This window comes from Equus asinus, chromosome 3, assembly GCF_041296235.1.
Source record: "Equus asinus isolate D_3611 breed Donkey chromosome 3, EquAss-T2T_v2, whole genome shotgun sequence".
Taxonomy (NCBI): Eukaryota; Metazoa; Chordata; class Mammalia; order Perissodactyla; family Equidae; genus Equus; species Equus asinus.
In genome coordinates, this window is record NC_091792.1 from 100,076,416 (window position 1) to 100,099,640 (window position 23,225).

General features: G+C 42.5%; 1 protein-coding gene across 3 annotated transcripts in view; it reads right to left on the minus strand.

The window, feature by feature from the left end:
- Positions 1-12,143: 12,143 nt before the first annotated feature.
- The window catches only part of FRAS1 (Fraser extracellular matrix complex subunit 1), a 419,525-nt gene continuing 408,443 nt past the window's right edge, over positions 12,144-23,225 (minus strand). For all 3 annotated transcript variants that reach the window (XM_044766202.2, XM_044766201.2, XM_014865057.3), the window contains 4 exons: positions 21,955-22,121; positions 18,880-19,085; positions 17,116-17,262; positions 12,144-16,009 (listed from right to left, as the gene is read on the minus strand). In XM_044766202.2, coding sequence (XP_044622137.2) covers positions 15,416-16,009; positions 17,116-17,262; positions 18,880-19,085; positions 21,955-22,121 — 1,114 coding nt within the window. In that variant the 3' untranslated portion in view covers positions 12,144-15,415. The remainder of the gene's footprint in view (positions 16,010-17,115; positions 17,263-18,879; positions 19,086-21,954; positions 22,122-23,225) is intronic.

A 23,225-nucleotide genomic window follows, 5' to 3' on the forward strand; every position in this document is an offset into this window, starting at 1 on the left:
CCGGCCTGGTACAGATAGCAAACAGCAAGCACTAGTAAGAGTCCATAGCATTTATCTAGCTTTTACTTTCTGCCAGGCACTGTTCTAAATTCTTTAGAGATATACACTAGTTTAAATCTTACAAGAACCCTATAAGGTAGACACTATTATTATTCCCATTTTATAAATGAGGAAACAGACAGAAAGATTAGGTAACAAAGTCACACAGGGAGAAAATGGCAGAACTAGATTTTTGAACTCAGGTAGTTCTCAAGTCCCTCTGCTAAGTTTATTGGCTCTCTAGTAAGATTGGAACCAAAGATTCTGAGAGATAATATGGTGGAAGGGCATTGTAGGCATTTGGAACAACAAAACAAGGGAAGGAGGCTAAAAAACTGAAGCCCTACTTGTCCTGGGGGTCTAGTGGTTGAGATTCCAGGCTCCCACACCGCGGGAGTTCCCGGAGTTCGTTAGGGGACCACACCACCCATCTGTCAGTTGTCACACTGTGGTGGCTGGATGTTGCTGTGATGCTAAAACTTACACCACTGGTATTTCAAATGCCAGCAGGGTCACCCATGGTGGGCAGGGTTCAGCGGAGCTTCTAGACTAAGACAGACTAGGAAGAAGGACCTGGCCACCCATTTCTGAAAAAATTGGCCTTGAAAATCCTAGGAACAGCAGCAGAGCATCGTCTGATAGGGCACCAGAAGGTGACAGGATGGCGCAAAAAGACCAGGCAGGATTCCCTCTGCTGTTGGATTCGACTCCAGGGCACTGAAAGCGAGAACTTGTGTGGAGGAAATGATGAGCAACTGTGTGTTGAATGATGTAGTAGAAGATAACAAGAGCTACCATTTGTTGGGTACCAGGCATGAAGTCAGTGCTTGATTACGTCACCTTTTTTATCTTGAAGGCAACTCCAGGAGGTGATATTTTTATCAGAATTCACATCACAGGAAACTGAAGCTTAGAAAGGTTTAAGTGATTTACCCAAGGCCTCAGAAGTAAAAAGTGTCATAACTGGGACTCTCGTCAGCACTGGCCTCAGCCCTTACGTGTCTCGCCTCTGGGCAGGGCTGCATCTCGAAGGACATGCTTCAGGTATTCGGGCATAATTTAGCTGGTTGGGAATTACTGAGTGTTTGAGGGAGACTGGCATGGTGATCTAATTCGTCTTCTAAAAAGACAGTTCCACAGGTTCCATAAAAAATGGATTCCAAGAGAGAAGTTAAAATGCTATAGGGAGACTGTAGAGTCTCTGCCATTTGGAGTTCAAAAGTGAGAGCTGACTGGGGCTGGCCCCGTGGCCGAGTGGTTAAGTTCGCGCGCTCCGCTGCAGGCGGCCCAGTGTTTCGTTGGTTCGAATCCTGGGCGCGGACATGGCACTGCTCATCAGACCACGCTGAGGCAGCGTCCCACATGCCACAACTAGAAGAACCCACAACGAAGAATACACAACTACGTACCGGGGGGCGTTGGGGAGAAAAAGGAAAAAAAAAAAAAAAAAAAAAAAAAGTGAGAGCTGACTAGAAGGAATGGGGGCAATCATGGCAGTGATAGGCTCTTCTGGGTCAGATTTCAGTCCTTTGTCTTGCCCTTTCACATTGGTGTGTTCTTCAGATGCAGCTGAAAGTGTGAAAGTGCAGGACTCCACAACCACAGCCTGCGGGCAAAAGCAAAGGATGTGGGTCAGGATGGAACAGGTACCTTTCCCACAGAGAAGCAGGAGCCACTCAAGGGTGGAGCAAATTCTAGGATTTGTTCAAGAGGCCAAATCAGAGAACAACCAAGAGGACTGGGACAGAACTGTCAAGAAGAGCAGTGTCCTAGTTCATTCCCACTGCTGCAGCAGACTACCAAAGGCTGGGTGGCTTAAGCAACAGACTTTTATTTCTCATAGCTCTGGAGGCTGGAAGTCCAAGATCAAGGCGCCCGCAGATTCCATGTCTGGTGAGACCTCCCTTCCTGGTTCATAGACATTTGTCTTCTCGCTGTGTCCTTACATGGCCACAGGGGCAAGAGAGCTCTCTTGGGCCTCTTCTATAAGGATGCTAATCCTACTTATGACGGCTCTGCCCTCATGACCTAATCCTCTCCCAAAGGCGCTATCTCTTAATACCATCGCTTTGGGGGTTAGGATTTCAACATATGAATTTGGATTTGGTGAGGACATAAACATTCAGACCATAGCCAAGCAGCTCCCAGTAACTCCCACAGTCTCTCCTTAGAAACATTGCTATTAAAAAATTTTAACCCTATGACCCAGCTATCCCACCACTGGGTATCTATCCTAAGAACCTGAAATCAGCAATCCCAAGAATCCCATGCACCCCTATGTTCATCGCAGCATTATTTACAATAGCCAAGATGTGGAACCAACCTAAATGCCCAGAAACTGATGACTGGATAAAGAAGATATGGTATATATACACAATGGAATACTACTCAGCCATAAAAAAGGACCAAATTGTTCCATTTGCATCAACATGGATGGACCTTGAGGGTATTATATTAAGCAAAATAAGCCAGACAGAGAAAGACGAACTCTATATGACCCCACTTATAGGTGGAAGTTAGCATATAGACATGGAGAACCCATCAGTGGTTACCAGGGAAAAGGAGGGTGGGGGGAGGGCACAAAGCGTGAAGTGGTGTACACACAACATTACTAACAATCATGTACAACTGAAATCTCACAAGGTTCTAATCTATCATAATCTTAATAAAAAAAAAAAATTTTAAGGGGCCAGCCCGGTGACACAGCGTTTAAGTGTGCATGTTCTGCGTCGGCAGCCCAGGGTTTGCAGGTTCAGATCCCGGGTGCAGACAGGGCACCACTTGGCAAGCCATGCTGTGGCAGGCATCCCACATATAAAGCAGAGGAAGATGGGCATGGATGTTAGCTCAGGGACAGTCTTCCTCAGCAAAAAGAGGAGGATTGGCAGCAGGTGTTAGCGCAGGGCTAATCTTCTTCTTCAAAAAATAATTTTAAATTGTAAAATATTTTAAAGGTGCCAACAATAACTGATAATATTAAAATAACATTGATTACCTGTGTTCTCACCACCCAGCCTTATCAAATCTTAAAGATTATGCCATATCTGTTTAGAACATTTTCAAGATATTTAAAAATATATACCAATAAAATTGATGTTCCTTTGCTGCCTTTTCTGAACCATTTGCCTCCCTCTCTCTCCAGAAATAACTCAACGATAAACTCAGTGTTGTTATTCTTGTGCAAGTTGTTATACTTGTTTCAAAATATTGATGTATTCATAAATACTATATAATAGTATTTAGTAGGTTTTTAAACTGTAAGTAAATGGTATCATGATGTATATTCTGCCACTGGCTCTTTCTGTTCAAGTCTAGCTGCTCTCGTTCATTCATTTTAACTGTTGTACAGTATTCCATTTTATGGCTTTATCATGGTTTACTCATCATTCTCCTGCTGATGGGCATTACATTGTTTCAATATTTTGCTACTATGAACAATGCTGCAATGAACATTATTGTACATAGCTTCTTGTTCGCAGGTGTGTGGGTTGATGACATTACCATCTGAAAATAAAATAAAGAACAAGGAGAAAACACTTGAGTGTGTGGCATTGGAAGTGATTGGTTACTAGGAGAAGGCATCTAGATTAGGTTACTTCAAAGCTTAGTTTTTATTTATTTTTTAATTGAAGTATAACTGACATGCAGTATCCTATTAGTTTCAAGCGTCCATCATAGTGATTCAACATTTACATACATTAGAAAATGATCACCAGGAGAAGTCTAGTTACCATCTGTCACCATACAAAGTTATTACAATATTATTGGCTATATTCCCTATGCTGTACGTTACATCCCCATGACTTATCAACAAATGAACAAACAAAAGTAAAGAGAAACAGGCGCCGGCCTGGTGGCGCCGCAGTTAAGTGCGCACGTTCTGCTTCTCGGAGGCCCGGGGTTCACCGGTTTGGATCCTGGCTGTGGACGTGGTACCGCTTGGCAAGCCATGTTGTGGTAGGCATCCCACATATAAATAAGAGGAAGATTGGCATGGATGTTAGCTCAGGGCCAGTCTTCCTCAGCAAAAAGAGGAGGATTGGCAGCAGATGTTAGCTCAGGGCTAATCTTCCTCAAAAAAAAAAAAAAAAAGTAAAGAGGAACAGACTCATAGATACAGGAAACAAACGGGTAGTTACCAGAGTGGGGAGGGGTTGGGGAAGTGGATGAAATAGATGAAAGGGATTAAGAGGTAAAAATTTCCAGTGCATTTCTCTGATGATTACTGATGTTGAGCATCTTTTCATGTACCTGTTGTCCATCTGCATGTCTTCTTTGGAAAAATGTTTATTCAAGTCCTCAGCCTATTTTTTAATTGCGTGTTTGTTTTTTTGATATTATGTTGTGTAAGTTCTTTATGTATTTTGGATATTAAACTTTATCAGATGCATGATTTGCAAATATCTTTTCCCATTCAGTGTAATTGCCTTCAAAGATTAGTTTTTCAATGGGGGTATATTGTGAAAAATTTTAAGAGGATGGACAAATCTATCAGTTAGCTACTGCCACCATAATGCTATATAACAAAGTACCCCAAAATTCAAGGGCTCAGAGTAAGTCATTTATTCTCTCAGACTTGCAGGATGGCTGAGGTGTCTCTGCTCCAGGTGTCCATCCTGGGGCCCAGGCTAAAGGGGCAACAGCTCCCTGGAGGAAGCTCTTTTCCTGGGCGATGTCAGAGTACAAGAGGGCACGCTCAGCTGCACAAGCACCTCTCAAACCCTGGTTTGTGTTATGGCTGTTAACATTCTATTGGCCAAAGCAAGAAACACGACCGAGCCCAAAGGCAGAGGAGGGAGAAGTATTCTCTGCCCACTGGGAGTGGGGCGGGGAGGGGATAGTTCTGAATAATAACCTAACCTATCTCAGGAACATACAGACAGGTGTTGGAGAACAGTTACGAGCTAACAATGTGGCCAATCTTTGTCTAATGGAACAAAGGCAGCTAGAGAAACCCCTACATTCAATATTCAAGCCTGGAGACGGGTAGAAATATTGACGGTCTCAAGATCCCAGGAGAATGTTAGGCACGGAAATGAGAGTTTCCTAGGAAAAAGAACTCAATAAGCTATCAAATATTATTTTGGTGTTTGGAACTACAAAATAATCAACAATATTAGCTAAATTTTTTTTAAGCACCCACTGTGTGCCAGGCACTATTCTAAATGCTTTGCACACATCATCTTATTTAATTCTTAGTCCAACTGGATGAGGTAGGTCCTGTTGTGTATTATTTTTAGGAGTTACATAAACAGTACAGAGTGAGTAAGACCCTAGTCCAAGGTCAAATAACTAGCAACCATGTAGTTGAGATTCAAACCCAGGAAACTTGAGTCCAAATCTTATCTTAATCACCACAATGTACTGTTTATAAATTTACACATAATGCTAAGAGGTTGACCCAAAGGCCCCCTCAAGGATAAGGGGGAGGAGAAAGGACTAGCCAGTAATCTAGGTGAAACCATTCTTTTGCAAGTTCAAAAGCTTTATAGTTGTAGTCACATTCTCTGACAACAGAAACTGGCATTATTCATGACCCATGTCGACTCAGTAGACAGGGAAGAAATACAGACTAAATGGGTATGTGCATTGAGTGGGTCCCTTCCATTTCTGGAAGTAAATTATTCAACAAAAGAGCCCCACCTGTGGGCTGGCCTGGTGATGTAGTGGTTAAGTTTGTGTGCTCTGCTTCCGGGGTTCGCCAGTTGGGGTCCTGGGCGTGCACCTACACACCACTCATCAAGCCATTCTGTGGCAGGCATCCCAAATATAAAATAGAGGATGGGCACAGATGTTAGCTCAGGGCCAATCTTCCTCAGCAAAAAGAGGAGGATTGGTGGCAGATGTTAGCTCAGGGCTAATCTTCCTCAAAAAAAAAAAAAAAAAAAAGAGAGAGACCCATCTGCAATCTGCTGGTGTATGTGCAGCAGCAGAGAGGGGCAGGGGGTTGGGTATTCTGACTTCTCTGGTTCAAAATTCTGTACCAAATTGTGACAGGTATATAGGGCAGGCGGAATAATGGTCCCCAAAGATGTCCCACATAATCCTTGGAAACTGTGAATATGTTGTGTTACGTGGCAAGGGACAATTATGGTTGCAGGTGGAATTAGGGTTGCTGATCAGCAGATCTGAATATAAAGAGATGATCCTGGAGTATCTGAGTAAGCCAAACATGATGACAAGGGTCTTTAAATGGGGAAGAAGGAAGCAGAGTCTGGGCAGCGAGATGGCACAGTGAGAAAGGCTCAGCTGCTCACTGCTGGCTTTGAAGATGGAAGAGCTGACAATCCAAGGAATGCAGATGGCCTCTGGAAATCAGAGAAAGCAAGGAAATGGATTGTCCCCTGGAGCCTCTAGATGGAACACAGCCTGCCAAGACCTTGATTTTAGCCTGATGAGACCCATTTCGGACTTCTGACCTCCAGAACTGTAAGATAATAAATTTGTGTCACTTTTAAGCCATTAAATTTGTGGTAATCTGCTCCAGCAGCAATAGGGCAATCACTTCTCTGGGCATGACCCACAACGGGCGTTGTCTGCTGCTGCCCTCCAAGCAGCAGTTTGATCATCCTATGAGAGCCAAACTTTAATTGAATATCATGGTCATTGCTAAGAAAAGCTTCCTTAAAAAGGTCACATAGTTAAAAAAACAACTTCTAAAAAGAGTACATCAGAAAGTCTTGCTCTTACCTCCTCCCCATCCACTCTTCCCTTCCACTCTCTGCTGCCCCCTGCAGATAAACACTTTCTTTCTTCAGTTTCTTATGTATCCTTCCATTGTTTCTTCAAGCAAAATCAAGCACAAACGAATACACATTCTTATTTCTTCCCTTTCTTACACAAAAGACAGCATAGTATTTACAGTTCTGTACCTTGCTTTTCTCAATTACATTTTTGTTTTTTCTGAGGAAGAGTGGCCCTGAGCTAACATCTGTGGCCAGTCTTCCTCTGTTTTGTATGTGAGCCGTCATCACAGCATGGCCGCTGACTAGTGGTGTAGGTCTGTGCCTGGGAACTGAACCTGGGCCACTGAAGCGGAGTGTGCTGAACTTAACCACTAGGCCTCCGGGGCTGGCCCTCAGTTATTTTTTGATCAAAGCAGACATGTGGGTTACTTCCATCAAAATTCATCAGTAAATATTGTTGACTGCAGACTACCTGTAAGGCACTGTGGTAAGCGCTATGGAAGATTAAAAGGGAATAACGAGATGTAGTTCAGACGTCAATGAGTTTACAATCTAATTGGGGTCAAGACAAACATGAAACTAAGGTCAGTAATTCACGATGCTTTATAATTTTTGTATATAATGCTAAGTTCTGGGGAAAGGACTTGAAACATTGTAGCTTTCGGAGAAAAAAAACTCCAAGAAGATTGGGACAGTCAGGGAAGGAGGCAGTGCAATGTGAACTGACTGGAGCACCAGCATTTGAAAGAATTCTTCCTTTCTTGTAAATTTTAAATTGGTGTGCCTTGTGTTTCTCAATCAGGGTGTCAGTTTGCTTTACTTCCATTGCTGTTATCCTGAGAAAAGTTTTAGTGGAAATATTAACTTGAAGAAAAGGATTAGGGGTAATGAATTGTCATCTAGATGTTTGTACTTTTGATTTATTTATAGTAACTTAAACTGTCAGAATTCATTTTTTCTAGTCTTCCAGCAGGATAATACGTCATTCTCCTTTAACCAGCATAGGAGCTGCTGTGAGTCAGAGGAAAAGCCCCAGCTGGCCTGCTGTGTGTGAGTTGAGACTAGAACAGTGGTCCTCAAAGCCGGGTCCCAGGACCTGGGAATCTACTAGAAATGCAAATTCTGGGGCTGGTCCTGTGGCCAAGTGGTTAAGTTCTCGTGTTCCACTTCAGTGGCTCTGGTTAAGTTCACGAGCTCCACTTTGTTGACTTGGTTTCACTGGTTCGGATCCTCAGCACCGACCTAGGATTGCTCATCAAGCCATGCTGAGGCAGCATGCCACACAGCACAACCAGAAGGACCTACAACTACAATATACAACTATGTACTGGGGAGCTTTGGGGAGAAGAAGAAAAAAAAAGAGGAAGATTGGCAACAGATGTTAGCTCAGGGCCAATTTTTAAAAGAAAGCAATGCAAAGTCTCTCAGACCCTACCCCAGACCTGTTGCTTTAATAAGCCCTCCAGGTGATTCTGACACTCCCTAGCATTTGAGAACCACTGATTTAGGAGATTCTTCCTTAAATGGAAGAGGAACTGCAATGGAGAAAGCTGCTTAAAAGATCAGCACACCAGGAGCCCACCAGATTTGCAGATCTAAAGTGATGAGGCACAAACTTCCAGTGAGAAAATAAACAAGTCAGGGGCATGTCATGTACAGCATAGAGAATATAGTCAATAATATCGTAATAACTTTGTATGCTGACAGATGGTCACGAGACTTATTGTGGCGATCATCTCATAATGTATATAAATGTTGAATCACTATGTTGTACACCTGAAACTAATATAATATTATACGTCAACTATACTTCAATAATAAATAAATAAATAAGGTGATGGGTTTTCTGCCAAGAGAGAAAATACGCCGCTGTTCTGCCTTCCATTTTGCATTGTAATCCGTGACTCCCATTCAGACATCGCCACAATAGACTATTACCTGCCATCATGGAAAATTCTGGCATGAGCATGGGGACGGGAGGGGGATATTTATTGAAAGCCTATTATTTATGTCAGACATTGAGTAATGTACTTTGCATACGTGGTCTTATTTCATGCTTACCAACCAGCTTAAATTAGGTGTGATTAATTTGCAAAATTTGCAAATACAGAGACAGGCTCAGAGAAATTCAGTAATTTCCACAGGTTGTATTCCACGCAACTAGGAGGTAATAGGGCTGGATTTATATCCAGAAGAAAATGAGTAACAGGTGGTGTTTATCTAGGATTTATTTTAATTGTTCCAGGTTTAAGGTTTAATCTTTGTGCTTTCAGGGTGGCAACTTTACAATAAAATACACTGTAACCATTTTTTTAGTTTCTGTAGTTGTAACAACTGCCCAGTTATTACCATTTAGACAAGAATCATGCTATAGCATGGTTATAAAACTGATATGTTCCCCTGAAGGATGAATTTTCTTAGAAGGATATGTTAGATGATAATGTTAGGATCCCAGAAACCAGGTTTATAGTCATCCAGAAAAAGAATCTGGAAACGAATATTTGATGACATTTTCACCATTCTGAATACATAAAACTACTTGATAGTATTATAAGAAGCTAATTTTCCATATAATCTTTTCTGTCAAACAGGGAAATTTGAGAGTCAAATATAAGGTTTTAGAGCAAAGTTATTGAGGTATATTTAAAATATATAGCAAAATATGAGGGAAGAACTGAGAAAAGCAGATTTAATTGACGAAGTGGTTGTGAATGTTAAATAGGTGTGCTCTTATGCTGGTGTGCTGAGATGGCTTGGCATGCAAGGTCCAGCTGCTAAATTTTCAGGAATTTTGCAAGCTGGTTGTTAAACACAGCCATTAATGAAAATTATACTAATAAACACAATTGAATAAATTACGTTAAAAAGAAAGGTACTCAAAATTAATCACTTCTAATTATTTTACTATTTTGATGTTCTTGAGGTTATCTATTATATCTGTGTGATAGAATACTACATAAAGTTTTGTCCTTGTGCATCTTTTCCCAACTCTGTGTTCAGTGAAATTATGCTGGTGGGTTGAATTTGCCATGGAAGAGCATATACAACAGGAAAAGAAGCAAAAGCTCCAAATCAGGTTTCTTTTGACTCCAAAAGCTGGTTGTGAAACATGTATCAGTGTGCCACTGGCCATAATGATGGGCAAATTTAAAATTAAGACATGATTTGAGTTCAAGTGTTTAATTAATTTCTGATTTATATTAGAAAACTGTAACCAAATGGCACTGTATTTAAGGACCTGTATAAGAGTTCTGGCAGAAGAGAAAATCAAAGGGTCTGAATAAAGAGTTTAGAAAAGGGACTATTTACAGAAGTGTGGGCAGGTTGAGTTAAAGGAACCCACAGGGATGATGAAGCCCTGAGGACCAGGAACAGGATGAAATCATTACAGCCTCTAGACCCGCACGGGCAAGGGAGGGATGGTGTTATCAGAGCCTGCGAAAACTGGACTGAGCAAGAGGGACTGTTCAACAGGACCTGTGGCCAGAGAGGGATGCAGGCGCCGCCAAAAGCACAGCAACGCAGAGGGGAGCAGGGGGGAGGCAAAGACACACCCCAACTTCTTCCATTTGGCCAATCTGGGCCAGAAACCCAGAGGCAGTGCAGAGCCCTAGAGAAGCAGTGCAGGAAAGTCAGTTTCCTGGAGCACAAACAGGGCAGAGACTCAGTGTGGGGACAAACAGAACGAGCAACATGGGGACTTTTGTGAGTCACTAGTATTGAGCATCGGTTCATTTCGGAAACATCCCTTAGGATGTTTAAGGGTGACGATTTTTTAAAAGATGGCTGGTTTTTTAACAATCTATGGAAATGCTCCCAGAGACTGGAATTCTAATAAATTTTTATAACTTACTGGTTTTAAAACTTGGTGGCTTTAAACCAAAATGATCCTAGGGACAAAATTCTGCTAGTATTTTGGGGGAGAGTTGCAGCATGTGTCTATTTTTTTTGTATCAATTGTGACTGAATTTTTCATGATAACCATCAAATCCAAGTTACAGGAACTTTGGACCATTTTTAAGTAACATCAACTTGCTTGTGAAGGCCTTTTAGCAAAGACTTGAAATTCTGGCATTCATGTGGAACTTGCAAAGACAATTATCCAGGACAATGATCTATAACTGTTGCATAGGGCTGTTATGAGCTTGGATAAGTAGAGATTGTAAAGGAGTCATTGCTCTTGATGTCAGATATGCCCAGTATATTCCTGACATCGTCCCTAGAATTTTAGCTGGGCTACCAGCTACTCTCAGTCTGCCATTCGAAAGGGCTCCCAGTTAGTTCTCGCAGATTCATTTGGGGATAGAATCTCTATTATACATTGCGACATCTTACTATTAGGTTGAGACATATAAAACTACTGATACCGGACTGTTTTTAACCTACAAAATCAGCAGTGGGGTTGAACCTAAGAAGATATTGTCAATATAGACTCCCTCTCCTGCTTCTAGGATGTTTCTTCAAAGTCTATGAGATATTGCAAAGTCTAAATGAGAACTTACTTTCTGCCACTTACCCCCAAGTTTCTTAAATTTTATGGCCATAACATTTCGGATCTCAGGAAGCAGTTCCATAGCCAGTTCTAACAGTTCAGAGATCGGTGCCTAATACAGCTTCTCTGTGGGCCAGACAGCAATGCACTCCCGGGCTTAGAGCCTGCTGTGAGGCAAGGGACAATCACAGGAAACTGCGAGGAAGTGAAGTTTACATTAAGCCCTTGGCAGCATAAGGAAATCCCAGACTTGTGGTGGCGTCCTTTCTCCAGATTTTATGAAAAGATGCTGTCTCAAGTCTTGCTGAGTTTGCAACTGTGCCATGAAAAGGTGCCAGCGGAGCCCTGCTGGTCACGGTCATTGGCGGTGTTTTTGTTTTTTTAATATAAACCAGTTCCCCAGAGGGGAAAGTCACACAAATGCACAGGCTTGCAGAATGCCGAGCTCAGTTCCCTTCTGACTCTGCCATTTCCCCCTTCACAAACCAATAAACTCTCATTTGGAGCTTTGGTCATCTCCAGGGTTAGTTACAGATACTTAACAAATCTTTGCGTGTGCATAAAAGGACAGAGCCATTGTCACACTATAGCAAGCATCCTGAGGTTTGATGATAATCAGTATAGTGTAAATAATCATCCCGTTGTATTGCACATGGAGATTTTATTTACTCCTCTTTGTCCTGGAGTTTCAAGTGATTGCAAAAGAAGAGCTAGGGTGATCCGGGGATATCTAATTTATTCTTCCTCTTGTTTTTAGCATGGTTAATACGTGGTCTCAAATTCAACCCCATTAGGAGGGTTTTCTCCAAAAGACTTGGCCTCAAATTTCAGAATGATTTTGCTATCTCAATGGCAATGTCTATGTTAATAAGACAAATAATCTAGAAAGAACATAGCAAAAAAAAAAAAAAAGGCCACAACCAGACTGTCATTTATTAATATAAATTTATATAGTGGCATATGCTATTGGAGAAATCAGAAATTCATAACACACAAATTGGTATTGGAAATACAAAAATCATTTGAGAGTCAAGAAATCAGGTTGACAGCACCACAAATGTTTTACTCAGTCTGAGCAGGTGTGTAGTATCCAAGAAGAATGAATACCTATAAGACACTGAGATGGAATATCATAAGACTGCGCAAACACATTCCAACACTATTTCCCATCCAACAAGAGGAACCTGCAGGAGTCCTCTGGAGGCCTGGGTTACAATAAAAGGGCAGTGAGGCAGAAAAAAGGTGCAGACTCTTCCTTCTTTTAACCTTCACAGTCAGCATGTGATGGCAAATAGCAACCCCTGAGGGATTTTTGTTCCTTCTCATCTCGAGGCATGGTATACAAGGTTAGTAAAGCACACACAAGGTATTAGTGAGCAAGTTAGAGAAATTGAAAGGAGAGTTTTGACTGAAATATAATCCCACATCAGTCACCAAATTATCTGATCCCTAATATGAAGTATAAACATAAACAAAATGGAAAATTCTGTATCAAAGGAGTGAATCTCAACTTCACATCTCTTAACAGTTTCTATTTAACAAGTGTGTATTGTCCAGAGAAGTACGAGCATTTGATTAAGTGTATGTAGTGGGCGGAAGGGCAGAAAGAAAGAGACAGGAATATTCCAAGGGCTTTCCTTTCACACAGATAATTCGCTATCTCAAGGTCCTCACAGAACGCTGCCTTGTCATTCAAGACCATGTCCATAGAGGATGCTAGGAGCACTCTGAGATCTCCGTCTCCATTCCTTCCCACACTAGCTTCATTCTGCCTCCTGTCTGCTCTCTTCCCGTGCGTGTGTCCTATTTAGTAGTAATGGAAGGGATGTGCAAGAATATTTGAGCACATGGAAAGGTGTGTCTTTAATGTGTATGCCCTCTGGCACTAGGAGCAGTTATAAATAACAGGCAAATCAAAAGTTGCTCCACAAATGATTGGCTTCCTGTCCTTGCAGAATTAGCATTAACCTTCTGGGCTGTTCTAGAGAAGATTCCATGCTCAGCTGATGGGCTCTCCAGCCATGAGACACCAATTCTGGATGTTCATGAGGTTGACACAGAACTTCTGCCCCAAATTGCTCATGCTGGTCTCAAGTAGCACCTGACCAGTCAGGAGTTTCATGGGCTCACTCACCCCAATTCATCCTCCCCTGAAAACTTTACACTCATCTCAGAACGCTAGGTCAGACTCTCCTCCAAATGTTCTGCTCTGCAGACTGAGTCGCACAGTCTCACCTCCTGCTAATATATTACCATGACCATTCTGCTCAGTCCTCCTCAAGACCACTGCCAGCTTCACGCCTATGTCAAGTGGTGCTTCTTGTTCCAACGAGATTATTTAATAACCCAAGTAGAAGAGACAGTTCTGGGTATTTTTCTCTACTTGCCCTTGTGCTATTGCCACCATACTCTCTCACCTCCCCTTCCTAAATTTATTCCTCTGTCATTCACCCATGACACCATTCATTTGATTGCTTAACAAGTATTTCAGGCATGCTTGTTATGTGCAAGGCACTGCTGAAGAACCAGAGGCATGCTCACACAGGTCCTTCTCTCGAGGAGCTCGGAGCCTGGGAGAGATGCCTAAGACCTTTCACGGTTCATCTGTCTAGGTTTTAGGACCAAAGTGTTTCCAGTTTGGAATGTTCTCAAAGAGCCTGGATTACTCTACTACAAATATTACACAGCGTGAACACTCTGTTACATGCTCCGTGATGATGGTGTGCGATGCATCTGGAAGAGAACGTGTCGTTTACTCCTGAATAATGGAATTGTGCTTCCAGTTCAAAACAACATGATGTGCATGCTTATGTTTTTGCCAATAAGGCAGAAACAAAAAAGAAACACAAAAGCAAGCTGTGTGCTCACTACATACAAAATCATTAAGCTACTATCTGAACACTATACCATTTTAAAGCCATATGTTTATGGCCTTGTCATGTGCTAAGATGGTAAAATAAATGCCTGAGCTACCAGAAAAGAAACCCCCAAAAGAGAAATCCCTGAAATACTGTACCAGGAACGGAGCCTTTATCTGCTGTATTAGTACCTTATCTGCTGTACTAGTGCCTTACCCGCTGTGAGTACTCATACCTTATCTGCCGTGAGTACTAGTGCTTTATCTGCTGTGAGTACTAGGTGGCATCTAATAACTCTGACTTCACCCTGACCTGGGCTTTCTCCTAATTTGCTTTATTCAAATGAATCACTTACTTTCCTGAAACCCTAGCAAAATAAAAAACCCACAGCTAGCAAAGCCCACGGGCTTGTCTATTATTGGACTGGGCAAAGCCTGGGGTAGCAGGCAGTGTGGTGGTTTTTCAAGCATCCATGGCAATGTAGAATAAAAAGGCCAGGTGCAGTGATACTGTTTTGCAGCATCCTTCATCAGGGAGGGATGTCATGATGCATCCTCAGTGCAGCGTAAACCAGCAGAGCACAAGGACATCTCCCTGGGCCTAGGTGCAGAGCACATCACTAATGTGCTCTGAGGTGCTTGCCAGGCCCCTCCTTTCTCCAGGTTTTAGTGTCCCCCTCTGTAAAGGGGGTTCTATTGTGCCTGGTGTCCCCAGGAGAGGACCAAGGTTTCTCCTGTGAGTTGCGGGGAAGTGCTCTAGTCTAGAGGCCTTAACCCCCAGGTGAAAAGGACTCTGGAAATGCAAAGTAGAGTTGGAGGCCATGGAGTGCAGGCTCCAGTGGATACAATGAGCAGATATATAGGTTGTGCTGATGAGCAGAATTTTGAATGGAATCTGGGTGACAGCAATTTGAACTCTGCAGTCCAGAGGCCCAGGAAAGGCCCTGGTAGGAGAAAGCTGGAGGTGCAGGAGAAAACCGAAGGCCCTGAACCCACTGTACCTTCCCCAGTCCTCTGAACTCCATCAGCTAACCTAACAGTCTAACCCGTGTCCTAACACTAAAGCACCCGCTTTCTAAGATCGGCCTTACAGAAGGAGCAATTGTAGCTGCTGAGACTCTTAAGGGGCTCCACAGAAAGAACTACTCCAATACTCTGGGGGTCTCAGTGGTTCTCTGTTTAATGAGGTAGCTCAGTTGTGAGTGGATGCATGTGATGTGTGCCTTCCGCCACTCAAAGCTATAGTTTTCCCTTTTTAATCTGCAAGATTACAAAAATACCAGTATTTTCTCCTGTTTCATAAAAATGATTTTAGAAAAAAATACACATGGGTCTCTTCCATTAAACTTCTGTTCCATCTTGTAAATTGTTGTGAACTCTGACTTCCAGATTCAACTTTTTTACTTTAGCACCTTTGAATGCGTAAGCCCCCTCGGTCTCACTCAGTATGTTGACATTGCGCACAGTGCAGTACTGTCTGTGCATGTTCTTCTCCAACCTGTCTGGGCTCCTCTTGGGCACATCCACCTTGGTATTCAGAGGGTATTCCTCCAAAATGTCCTCTGTGGGTGGTTTCTTCCTCTGCTTCTGGCACTTCCTGGTGATGAAACAAGCCACCAAAAACACCAGAAGTAGAAGCATGATGGCAGCAAGGGCGCTGCCAATGGATGCCCCAGTTTGGGATAAAGAAGCAGCCACAACTGGCTCTTGCATCTCCAGATTCAGGGACTTCATATTGGTACCATTCTTGACTTGGTCCCCTTCATTATCATAGATGAGGGAATCGTCAAGGGTCAGCCGGCCACTGGAGTCCACCAGGTCCCTTCGGTTGCGCCTCAGAGGGGCCGTGAGAGAGCGCTGGACCCGGGGCCCTGAGATGGTGTCAGGGCCAATGATGTAGATAACTTGGAGATACCACTGGTGTCCTGCTTCCACCTGCAGGAAGAGTAAGACAGGGAGACAAACCAAATGTGTCACTGTTGCCCACAGATCACCTTGAAGAAAGGAAATGGAAAGACAATTGCCACCACAAGCCTTCATAGAGAAATGGTTTCAAGAAAAGCATAAACAATGGTTGGTGTCTACTAAGAAAGAACTGAACCAAATATTATGGGCTCTGCTTTATTTCCAAATTAGGATGGTGTTGGGACAGCTACTTACAATTTTTTCTGTTTCCCTCCCTGTGCATGGAATAGTCCTAAGAATTTATCTTTCAGGGTTTCTTTAGCTAAGTGAATGCTTATGATTATTGGTTTTGATTGATAGCAGTGAAGTAATGTATTAATAACCACATTTATTCCTAGTGACCTTCAATAGTTTGTTATGTTAATTTACTATTTATTGATGAACTTCAGCTAAAATAGAGTCATTCAGCAAACATTCACTAAACACCTACTCTGTGCAGAATACACAGACACTTGACAAAAATTTGCTAAATCTGAACGCTTCCTGGATCATCCCCTGAGCAGTTATGTCATCAAGCGTTTTATTTCCTTTCATCTGCCCCCATCGAAACCCTCTTTGCAAGAACTTCTGCAGAACGATAGCAGTTCTGAAATCCAAGGTCATGGATTACTATTTGGAGATAGAAATAAGTGGAATTTGATCTTAGAAGTTCATGTTTATTACTGGAGAGTATTTTTGCATATAAAAGACTAGTAATTCTTGCCATTCTGAATTGCTGTATAGTATTTACGATTTTGTTAAATGTTTTCCACATGCCTGTGAAGTCAGCTGGTGCAGCATAGAGCCAAAAAGGCAGGGACTATAAAAGAATTTAGGAGAAACTAGTGTTGTACGCACCCCTGATGCACCCAGTGACAAGAGACTATATGCAAATTGAAGAATTTTATCATTGCTTTGGTCCATTGGGGATAGATGGTGAAAATTTTGGGTGAATGATAAGCTTAACAACAACAAAAAAGACCAGTTAGCAAGAACGGTATAAAAAGAAACTGACGTTACAAGATGATATTGTCCTCCTTTTCGCAACCTTTAAAGTGGCCTTGGTTCTATGCTTCCATTCTTCTCACCACACTCACCTTGTAGAGTGCATCTACTTTCAAGGTGAATCCATCCACACCTGGCATGCTACTGACCACATGGAAATCAGGCAGCTCGGAAGCAAAGTGGGCCTCAAAGGGCACGTCATGGAAGTACCTGTCAGTTACCTCTGGCTGACTGCGGTCCTGGAATTTCAGAAAACACAAATGCAAGATTTAGAAAGATGGAACCACTGAACTTGTAGGTGGGGGTCACCGGGAGGAGAAAGGTTCTCACCACCCCGCCTTGGGTTGGGTCAGGAGAGTATGTGCTCTCGCCTACTGTCCACTATGCCTCTAGGCACCCACTGCCCTTCTTCAAAGGAGGACACTGGTGGCCTCTGTGATCTAAAAACATGAGTGGGATAGCCCAGACCAATAACCCTCAAGCTATTTGGTCTCAGGAACCTTCATACACTTAAAAATCAAGGACTCCAAAAGTCTTTTGTTTTTGTGGTTTATATCTATCAATATTTACCATATTAAAATTAACACTGAAAAATTAAAAATACTTATTTACTAATTCATCTTAAAATGGCAATGAAAAACTCATTACATGTTAACATAAGTAACATTTTTTGTGAAAATATCCATATTTACCCTTGCATTCCCAAAAGAGAGCTGACATTGTTTTATGTTTTTGCAAATCTCTGGAAAAGAACTAGATTCTCATAACTTCTATATTCAATCATTTGTGATATGTTGTTTTGGCTGAAGTATATGAAGAAAATCTGGCCTCACACAGCCATGTAGGTAGAAAAGGGAGGAAAGTTTTAATAGACTTTTCAGATAACTGTGGATCTTCTTTTTTGAGACTAAATCAAAACTCCATAAGCGGTATTTTTTAAAGAATAGTTACAATGTGGAATCTGAAACTATATTAATAAACTTTTCATACTCTCTACACTCATGAAGGAATGAGAGTGAAAGAGGCAAGCACCATTATATTATTATGAAAGTAGGTTTGATCTTGTGGACTCCCTGAAAGAGCACAGATGGTCCCCAACTTATGATGGTTTGACTTAGAATTTTTTGACTTTACAATGGTGCAAAAGTGACGTGCATTCAGCAGAAATGGCACTTCGAATTTTGAATTTTTATCTTTTCCTGGGCTAGCGACATATGGCATGATCCTCTCTTGTGATGCTCAGCAGTGACAGCGAGCCACAGCTCCCAGTCAGCTATGCAATCACGAGGGGAAACAACTGATACACTCGCAACCATTCTGTACCCACACAACCATTCTGTTTTTCACTTTCAGTACAGTATTCAATAAATTACCTGAGACAGTCAACACTTTATTGTAAAATAGGCTTTGTGCTAGCTGATTTGCCTAACTGTAGGCTAATGTAAGTGTTCTGAGCACCTTTAAGGTAGGATAGGCTAAGCTACCACATTGGGTAGGTGAGGTGGGTTAAAAGCATTTTCGACTTAGACATTATGAACTTATGATGGGTTTATTGGGATGTAACCCCATCACAAGTCATGGAAGATCTTTATTGAGGATATTCAGGGGTCTATGGACCATACTTTGAGAAAAACTGGCCTAGACTTTCCTCTTCCTGAAAGATCAATAATAGCTTGTCTTGCTACCCACCATAACCATCACATTTAGTAATACGTACTAGCATATCAGAGAGAAACAACAACAACGATACATATAGAGAGAAACCCATCGAAAGTAGGGTTCTATGCTATAGGCAGAATTCATAGCTGAGGAAATCCACTTGAGAATCAGCCACCTAAAACTAACAGTTAGCATACCAGCAGCAGGAATCTGTGTTTTAGGTGTTTGTTTGGCTGAATACATCCATACTGTGGCCCTTCATTGTAGATTGTCCCCGTGGGATCAAAGAAAGGCACATAGCCATCCTTGCCAGTACAAAGATAGACTTTCTCCAGCTGGAGTTTGTAAGCAGAATTAAGGTTTTGTTCTGGATTCCAAAGTACTCGACCGTAAAGGATCTGACCTGAAAAGATTGAGAGGCATGAATTAGCTCAGACTTTAAGATTAAGGGAAAGATATGTCAAGGACAGAAAGGATTTAACATGCTCCCTTAGAATCAAAAGAACCTGTCTATGAAGAGCTCTATGATTCCATGTGCCCCTCAAACACACATTCATTCATTTACTGCTTCTTTCATTCAACAAGCATTAATTAAGTGTTTAAGGTGAGCTAAGCACTTTGTTACTGGCAGGGGGTACAGAGGTGAGTGAGATGCATTTGAGAGGACAGAAATAAAAACAGAGCAATTGTTGAAAATAGTTACCATTTATCAAACTCAACAATTTGCTAGAAACTATACTAAGCCTTCCCACCTAAGAACTCATGTAGTGCTCACAACTTTACAGATGAGGAAATCAGGGCACTGAGTGGTTAAGGGACTTATTGAAGGTCACAAAGCTAGTAAATGGTGACAGCGGGATTCAAGGTCAAGGTACTTTGCCTCTAAAATCCACACTATCAACCACTGCAACACTATATGCAGTTATGAACCACAACAGAGGAAGGTACATAATGTTAAATGAGCATATAGCTGAGCACAGAAATGGAAAGATTTTACGAGGAGACGATATTTGAGCAGGATCCTGAAACATGAGTAGGCATTTGTCAGAGAGAGCATTCGAGATGGGAGGGAGAGGCCAGGGAGAGCATTTTAGGCAAAAGAAACTCCATGTACAGAATACTGAATATGGAAGGGTATGAGTCCGGGTGACTACTGTTTCCTTAGTGCCTGTTTCACCTATGCTACCTTAACTAATCCTCCCAAGAGCCCAGGAGATAGGTTCAATTATCCTCATTTCAAATAACTTGTCCAACGTTTCACAACTGTGACACGGGGGAGAAGACTGAGCAGAAATCCGTCTAACTCCAAATGCTTGTCCAGAGCATTACTAGGTGGCACTGTGTAAGTCAGTGTGACTGGAGTGTGGAGGATGTATAGAGGCTCTGGCAGGAGACACTCCTGGGATGACAGACTAATGATGCTGAGGATTCTGGACTTGAGTATGTAAGCAATAGGGAACACAGGAAGGTTTTAAGCAGGGGTATAATATCAACACACCTGGGCTTCAGAAATACAGAGAATGAGCAAAAACAAAGAGATGAGAGTCAAAGAGACCTGGTAGGGGACTATTTTAATGTTCTAGTGAGAGAGAGGTTTCGAAATATAGATATGAGGCAAGGGGATGAATTCAAGAAATGTCTAGGAGTCGGATCCATTCCTCTTAACGACATATGGGATGTGGGAGACCAAGGAGATGTTGAGAATAACCCTGAGGCTTCTGGCTGGGCCACCTGGAGCATGGTGATGTAGTCACTGGAGCAGTGGGTGTGGGTGGAGCATGCTGAGGAGAGAAACCCAGTTCTAGACATCTCTAGATGTCTGAAAGACAATCCACTTGGAGAGGTTCAGTAGTTCTGGATCCGCATGTGGAAATGTGGAAATGAAGCTCAGGAGTGATCAGGGATAAGGTCAGATTTCATGGCATGGCTGTGGAGTAGTAGGAGTATAGGAAATTCAGAGTCAAAGGATGGGCCAAGCCATGGGGATGACCAGAGGCAGCACTGAAGTGAGAACAGGAGCCAAGTATCGAACCTGGGGACAACAATACAGAAGGGGCAGAGGACACAGACCCAGGGAGGAGAGTGAGAAGAGGTCAGAGAGGCAAGACAGCGTCACGTGCAGCCAGTGCAAAGGAAACCAAACAGGGGAAAAGTGTCAAAACCCATGAATTTGGTGCTGATGAGAGAGAGAGTTCGGAGTAGTGGCAGGACAAATCCAGCCTGCAGCAGATGGACAAAGGGGTGACTGTGAAGAAGGGCCCTGGGGCAGTGTGTGCTCCCCACTCCTTCAGGAAGTTTCTCAGAGAAAAGAAAAGGAGAAAATGGGGTGAAGTTTGAGGGGGAGGTAGGGTTGAGGGATTTTTTTTTTTCTGTTATGGGCAGGACTTGAATGTGTCTTTAGGATGAGAGAAAAGACTCAGCTAAGAGGAGAAGATTAAAAGGGAGAAGAAAAAGGAAGAAGGGGTAATTGAGAAAGGAATGGCAGATAACTGATCAATTCATTTAACAAATATTTACTGAGCACCTAGGCCTTGGTGATATGGTGTGCCAATTTGATTTTGCTCACAATCTCTACTCTCGTGGGACTTACAGTCTAGCGGTAGAGACAGGCAATAAATAAATATATAATATGTATATTCTAATATTAAAATTTGTGCTAAGTACTATAAAAAATGAACAGCATTCTGTAAAAGTGAAAAATATGAAGGCCTACATTAGATTGCCTGGTTTGGTCAAGGAAAGCCCCTTTGAGGAGGTTAACATTTAAGTAGAGACCTGAAAGAGAAGAGCGAGCCGGCCCTTTGAAAGGTCAAGGGAATGATGTTTGCGGCAAAGATGGGGCAGAGGGACTATTTCCACATACGATGGAAAGTACATATATGTTTGGCATACCTTTGAGGGTGGGAGATCGTAGGGGTCATATTGCAATCTCTCTGAGGAACTGAGAGATAAAGCAACTTATCCAAACCTAGATTGTGTATTAGAATCTGATTGGAAATTCCAGTCTTCTTACCACTCAGACCAGTGCTTTTCTACCTACCACACTGCCAAGCATTATAGTGCCAAGTATGTGATCTTACTTGGAACAACATGAAGACAGAATATGGGTCTCTTCCTTGGCTAAACCTTGTCTGCCCTGGAACCAACCCCAGGGGATCTTCACTGGAGAGCTGACTGAAAGCTGATGAGCAGAGATGTTAGCCCAGAGACTTATCCAAAAGCTTCTCAAGTCCAGCCAGAGTCTCTTTCTGCAGGGGAAGGAAATGACTTACCTTTTGAGAATGCCCCTTTGTAATCCATTTCTGCCAGTGACATATCAGATGTGTTGGGATCCATTAGGAACACCTTCTCGTTATTGCAGAGCTGAAATTCAGTGTTGAGTGAATACACAACTGGTACCGGCCGGTTGGTCTGCTGGAATGCAATGGGTATCAGGAATCTAAATGAGGAAGAAACAAGAGCTCCTTGAGAGCAGGTCAACTTTATCTACGTCATTCAAGCTGCCTTCCCTTTCCCACCCTTCCTAGGATTGTGAACAGAGCTTTGTGGTAAGTGCTAAATATTTATTGAGTAAAGAGATGCGTGTAGGAGAGGGACTTGATTAGTTCGGGTCATTGTGAGGTTAATCTGCTCTTTTGAACAAGAATAATCTAATTTGTCTTCAGAAATCTCCAATACTGTTTTTTCTGGCCCTTTCATTCTGAAGGCCCCCAAAGTTGCTCTTTGATTGCTAAAGGGCTCGCTGCCATGCTGCTCTGCCAAGACTCCTCCTTCCCAGATCTGAATGCTCTGAGACTTTCACTTTTTTAACCTGATCAAAACTTATTTATCTTACATCCCACTCCTGAAGACAGCGCTAGACAATATTCTCTTGCCTCACCCCTTACTCCAACACCTCTGGCCTTCTTCCTCAGGCTTTTGAATCTGCTCTTTCTTTCTCTGCCTCTGGCAGGTAAGGGCTCCTCCAGCCAGGCTGGCTTTCTTTAGGTCTCTTGACTTGTTCTCTACTGCCTCAGGGCTCACTTATTCAACAACTATTCACTCAGGCAATCAGGCAGAGTGGCCGAAATGAACTGAGTGAGGGAGATGAGACTAGAGAGGTAACTGGAGGCCACATTAGTCTCACCTCATACTCTAAGGACTTTGGGTTTTACTTAAACTGCTGGAGGATTTTGAGAAAGCGAGTGGGGTCTGCTGTGCTGAGAATAGACTGGAGGGTGGAAGCAGGTGACCTGTTAAGAGTCTACCGCAGTAGTCCAGGTAAGTGATGACAGTGGTGCTGACCAGGGTGGTTGCCAGGTAGGCCATGAGAATGATTGGATTCTTAATATATTTTAAAGGGGAGCCCTTAAGTTTGGCTGACAGATCAGATGTGGGGTATAAGAGTCCTAGAGTAGGAGAGGAGTCAAGAATGCTTTCAAGGATTTGGGTGTAAGCATCTAGAACACGGGTGGACAAACTTTTTCTGTAAATGGGCAGATAGCAAATATTTTAGACTTTGTGGGCCATGTGTTATCTGTTGCAACTACTCAACTCTGTTTTT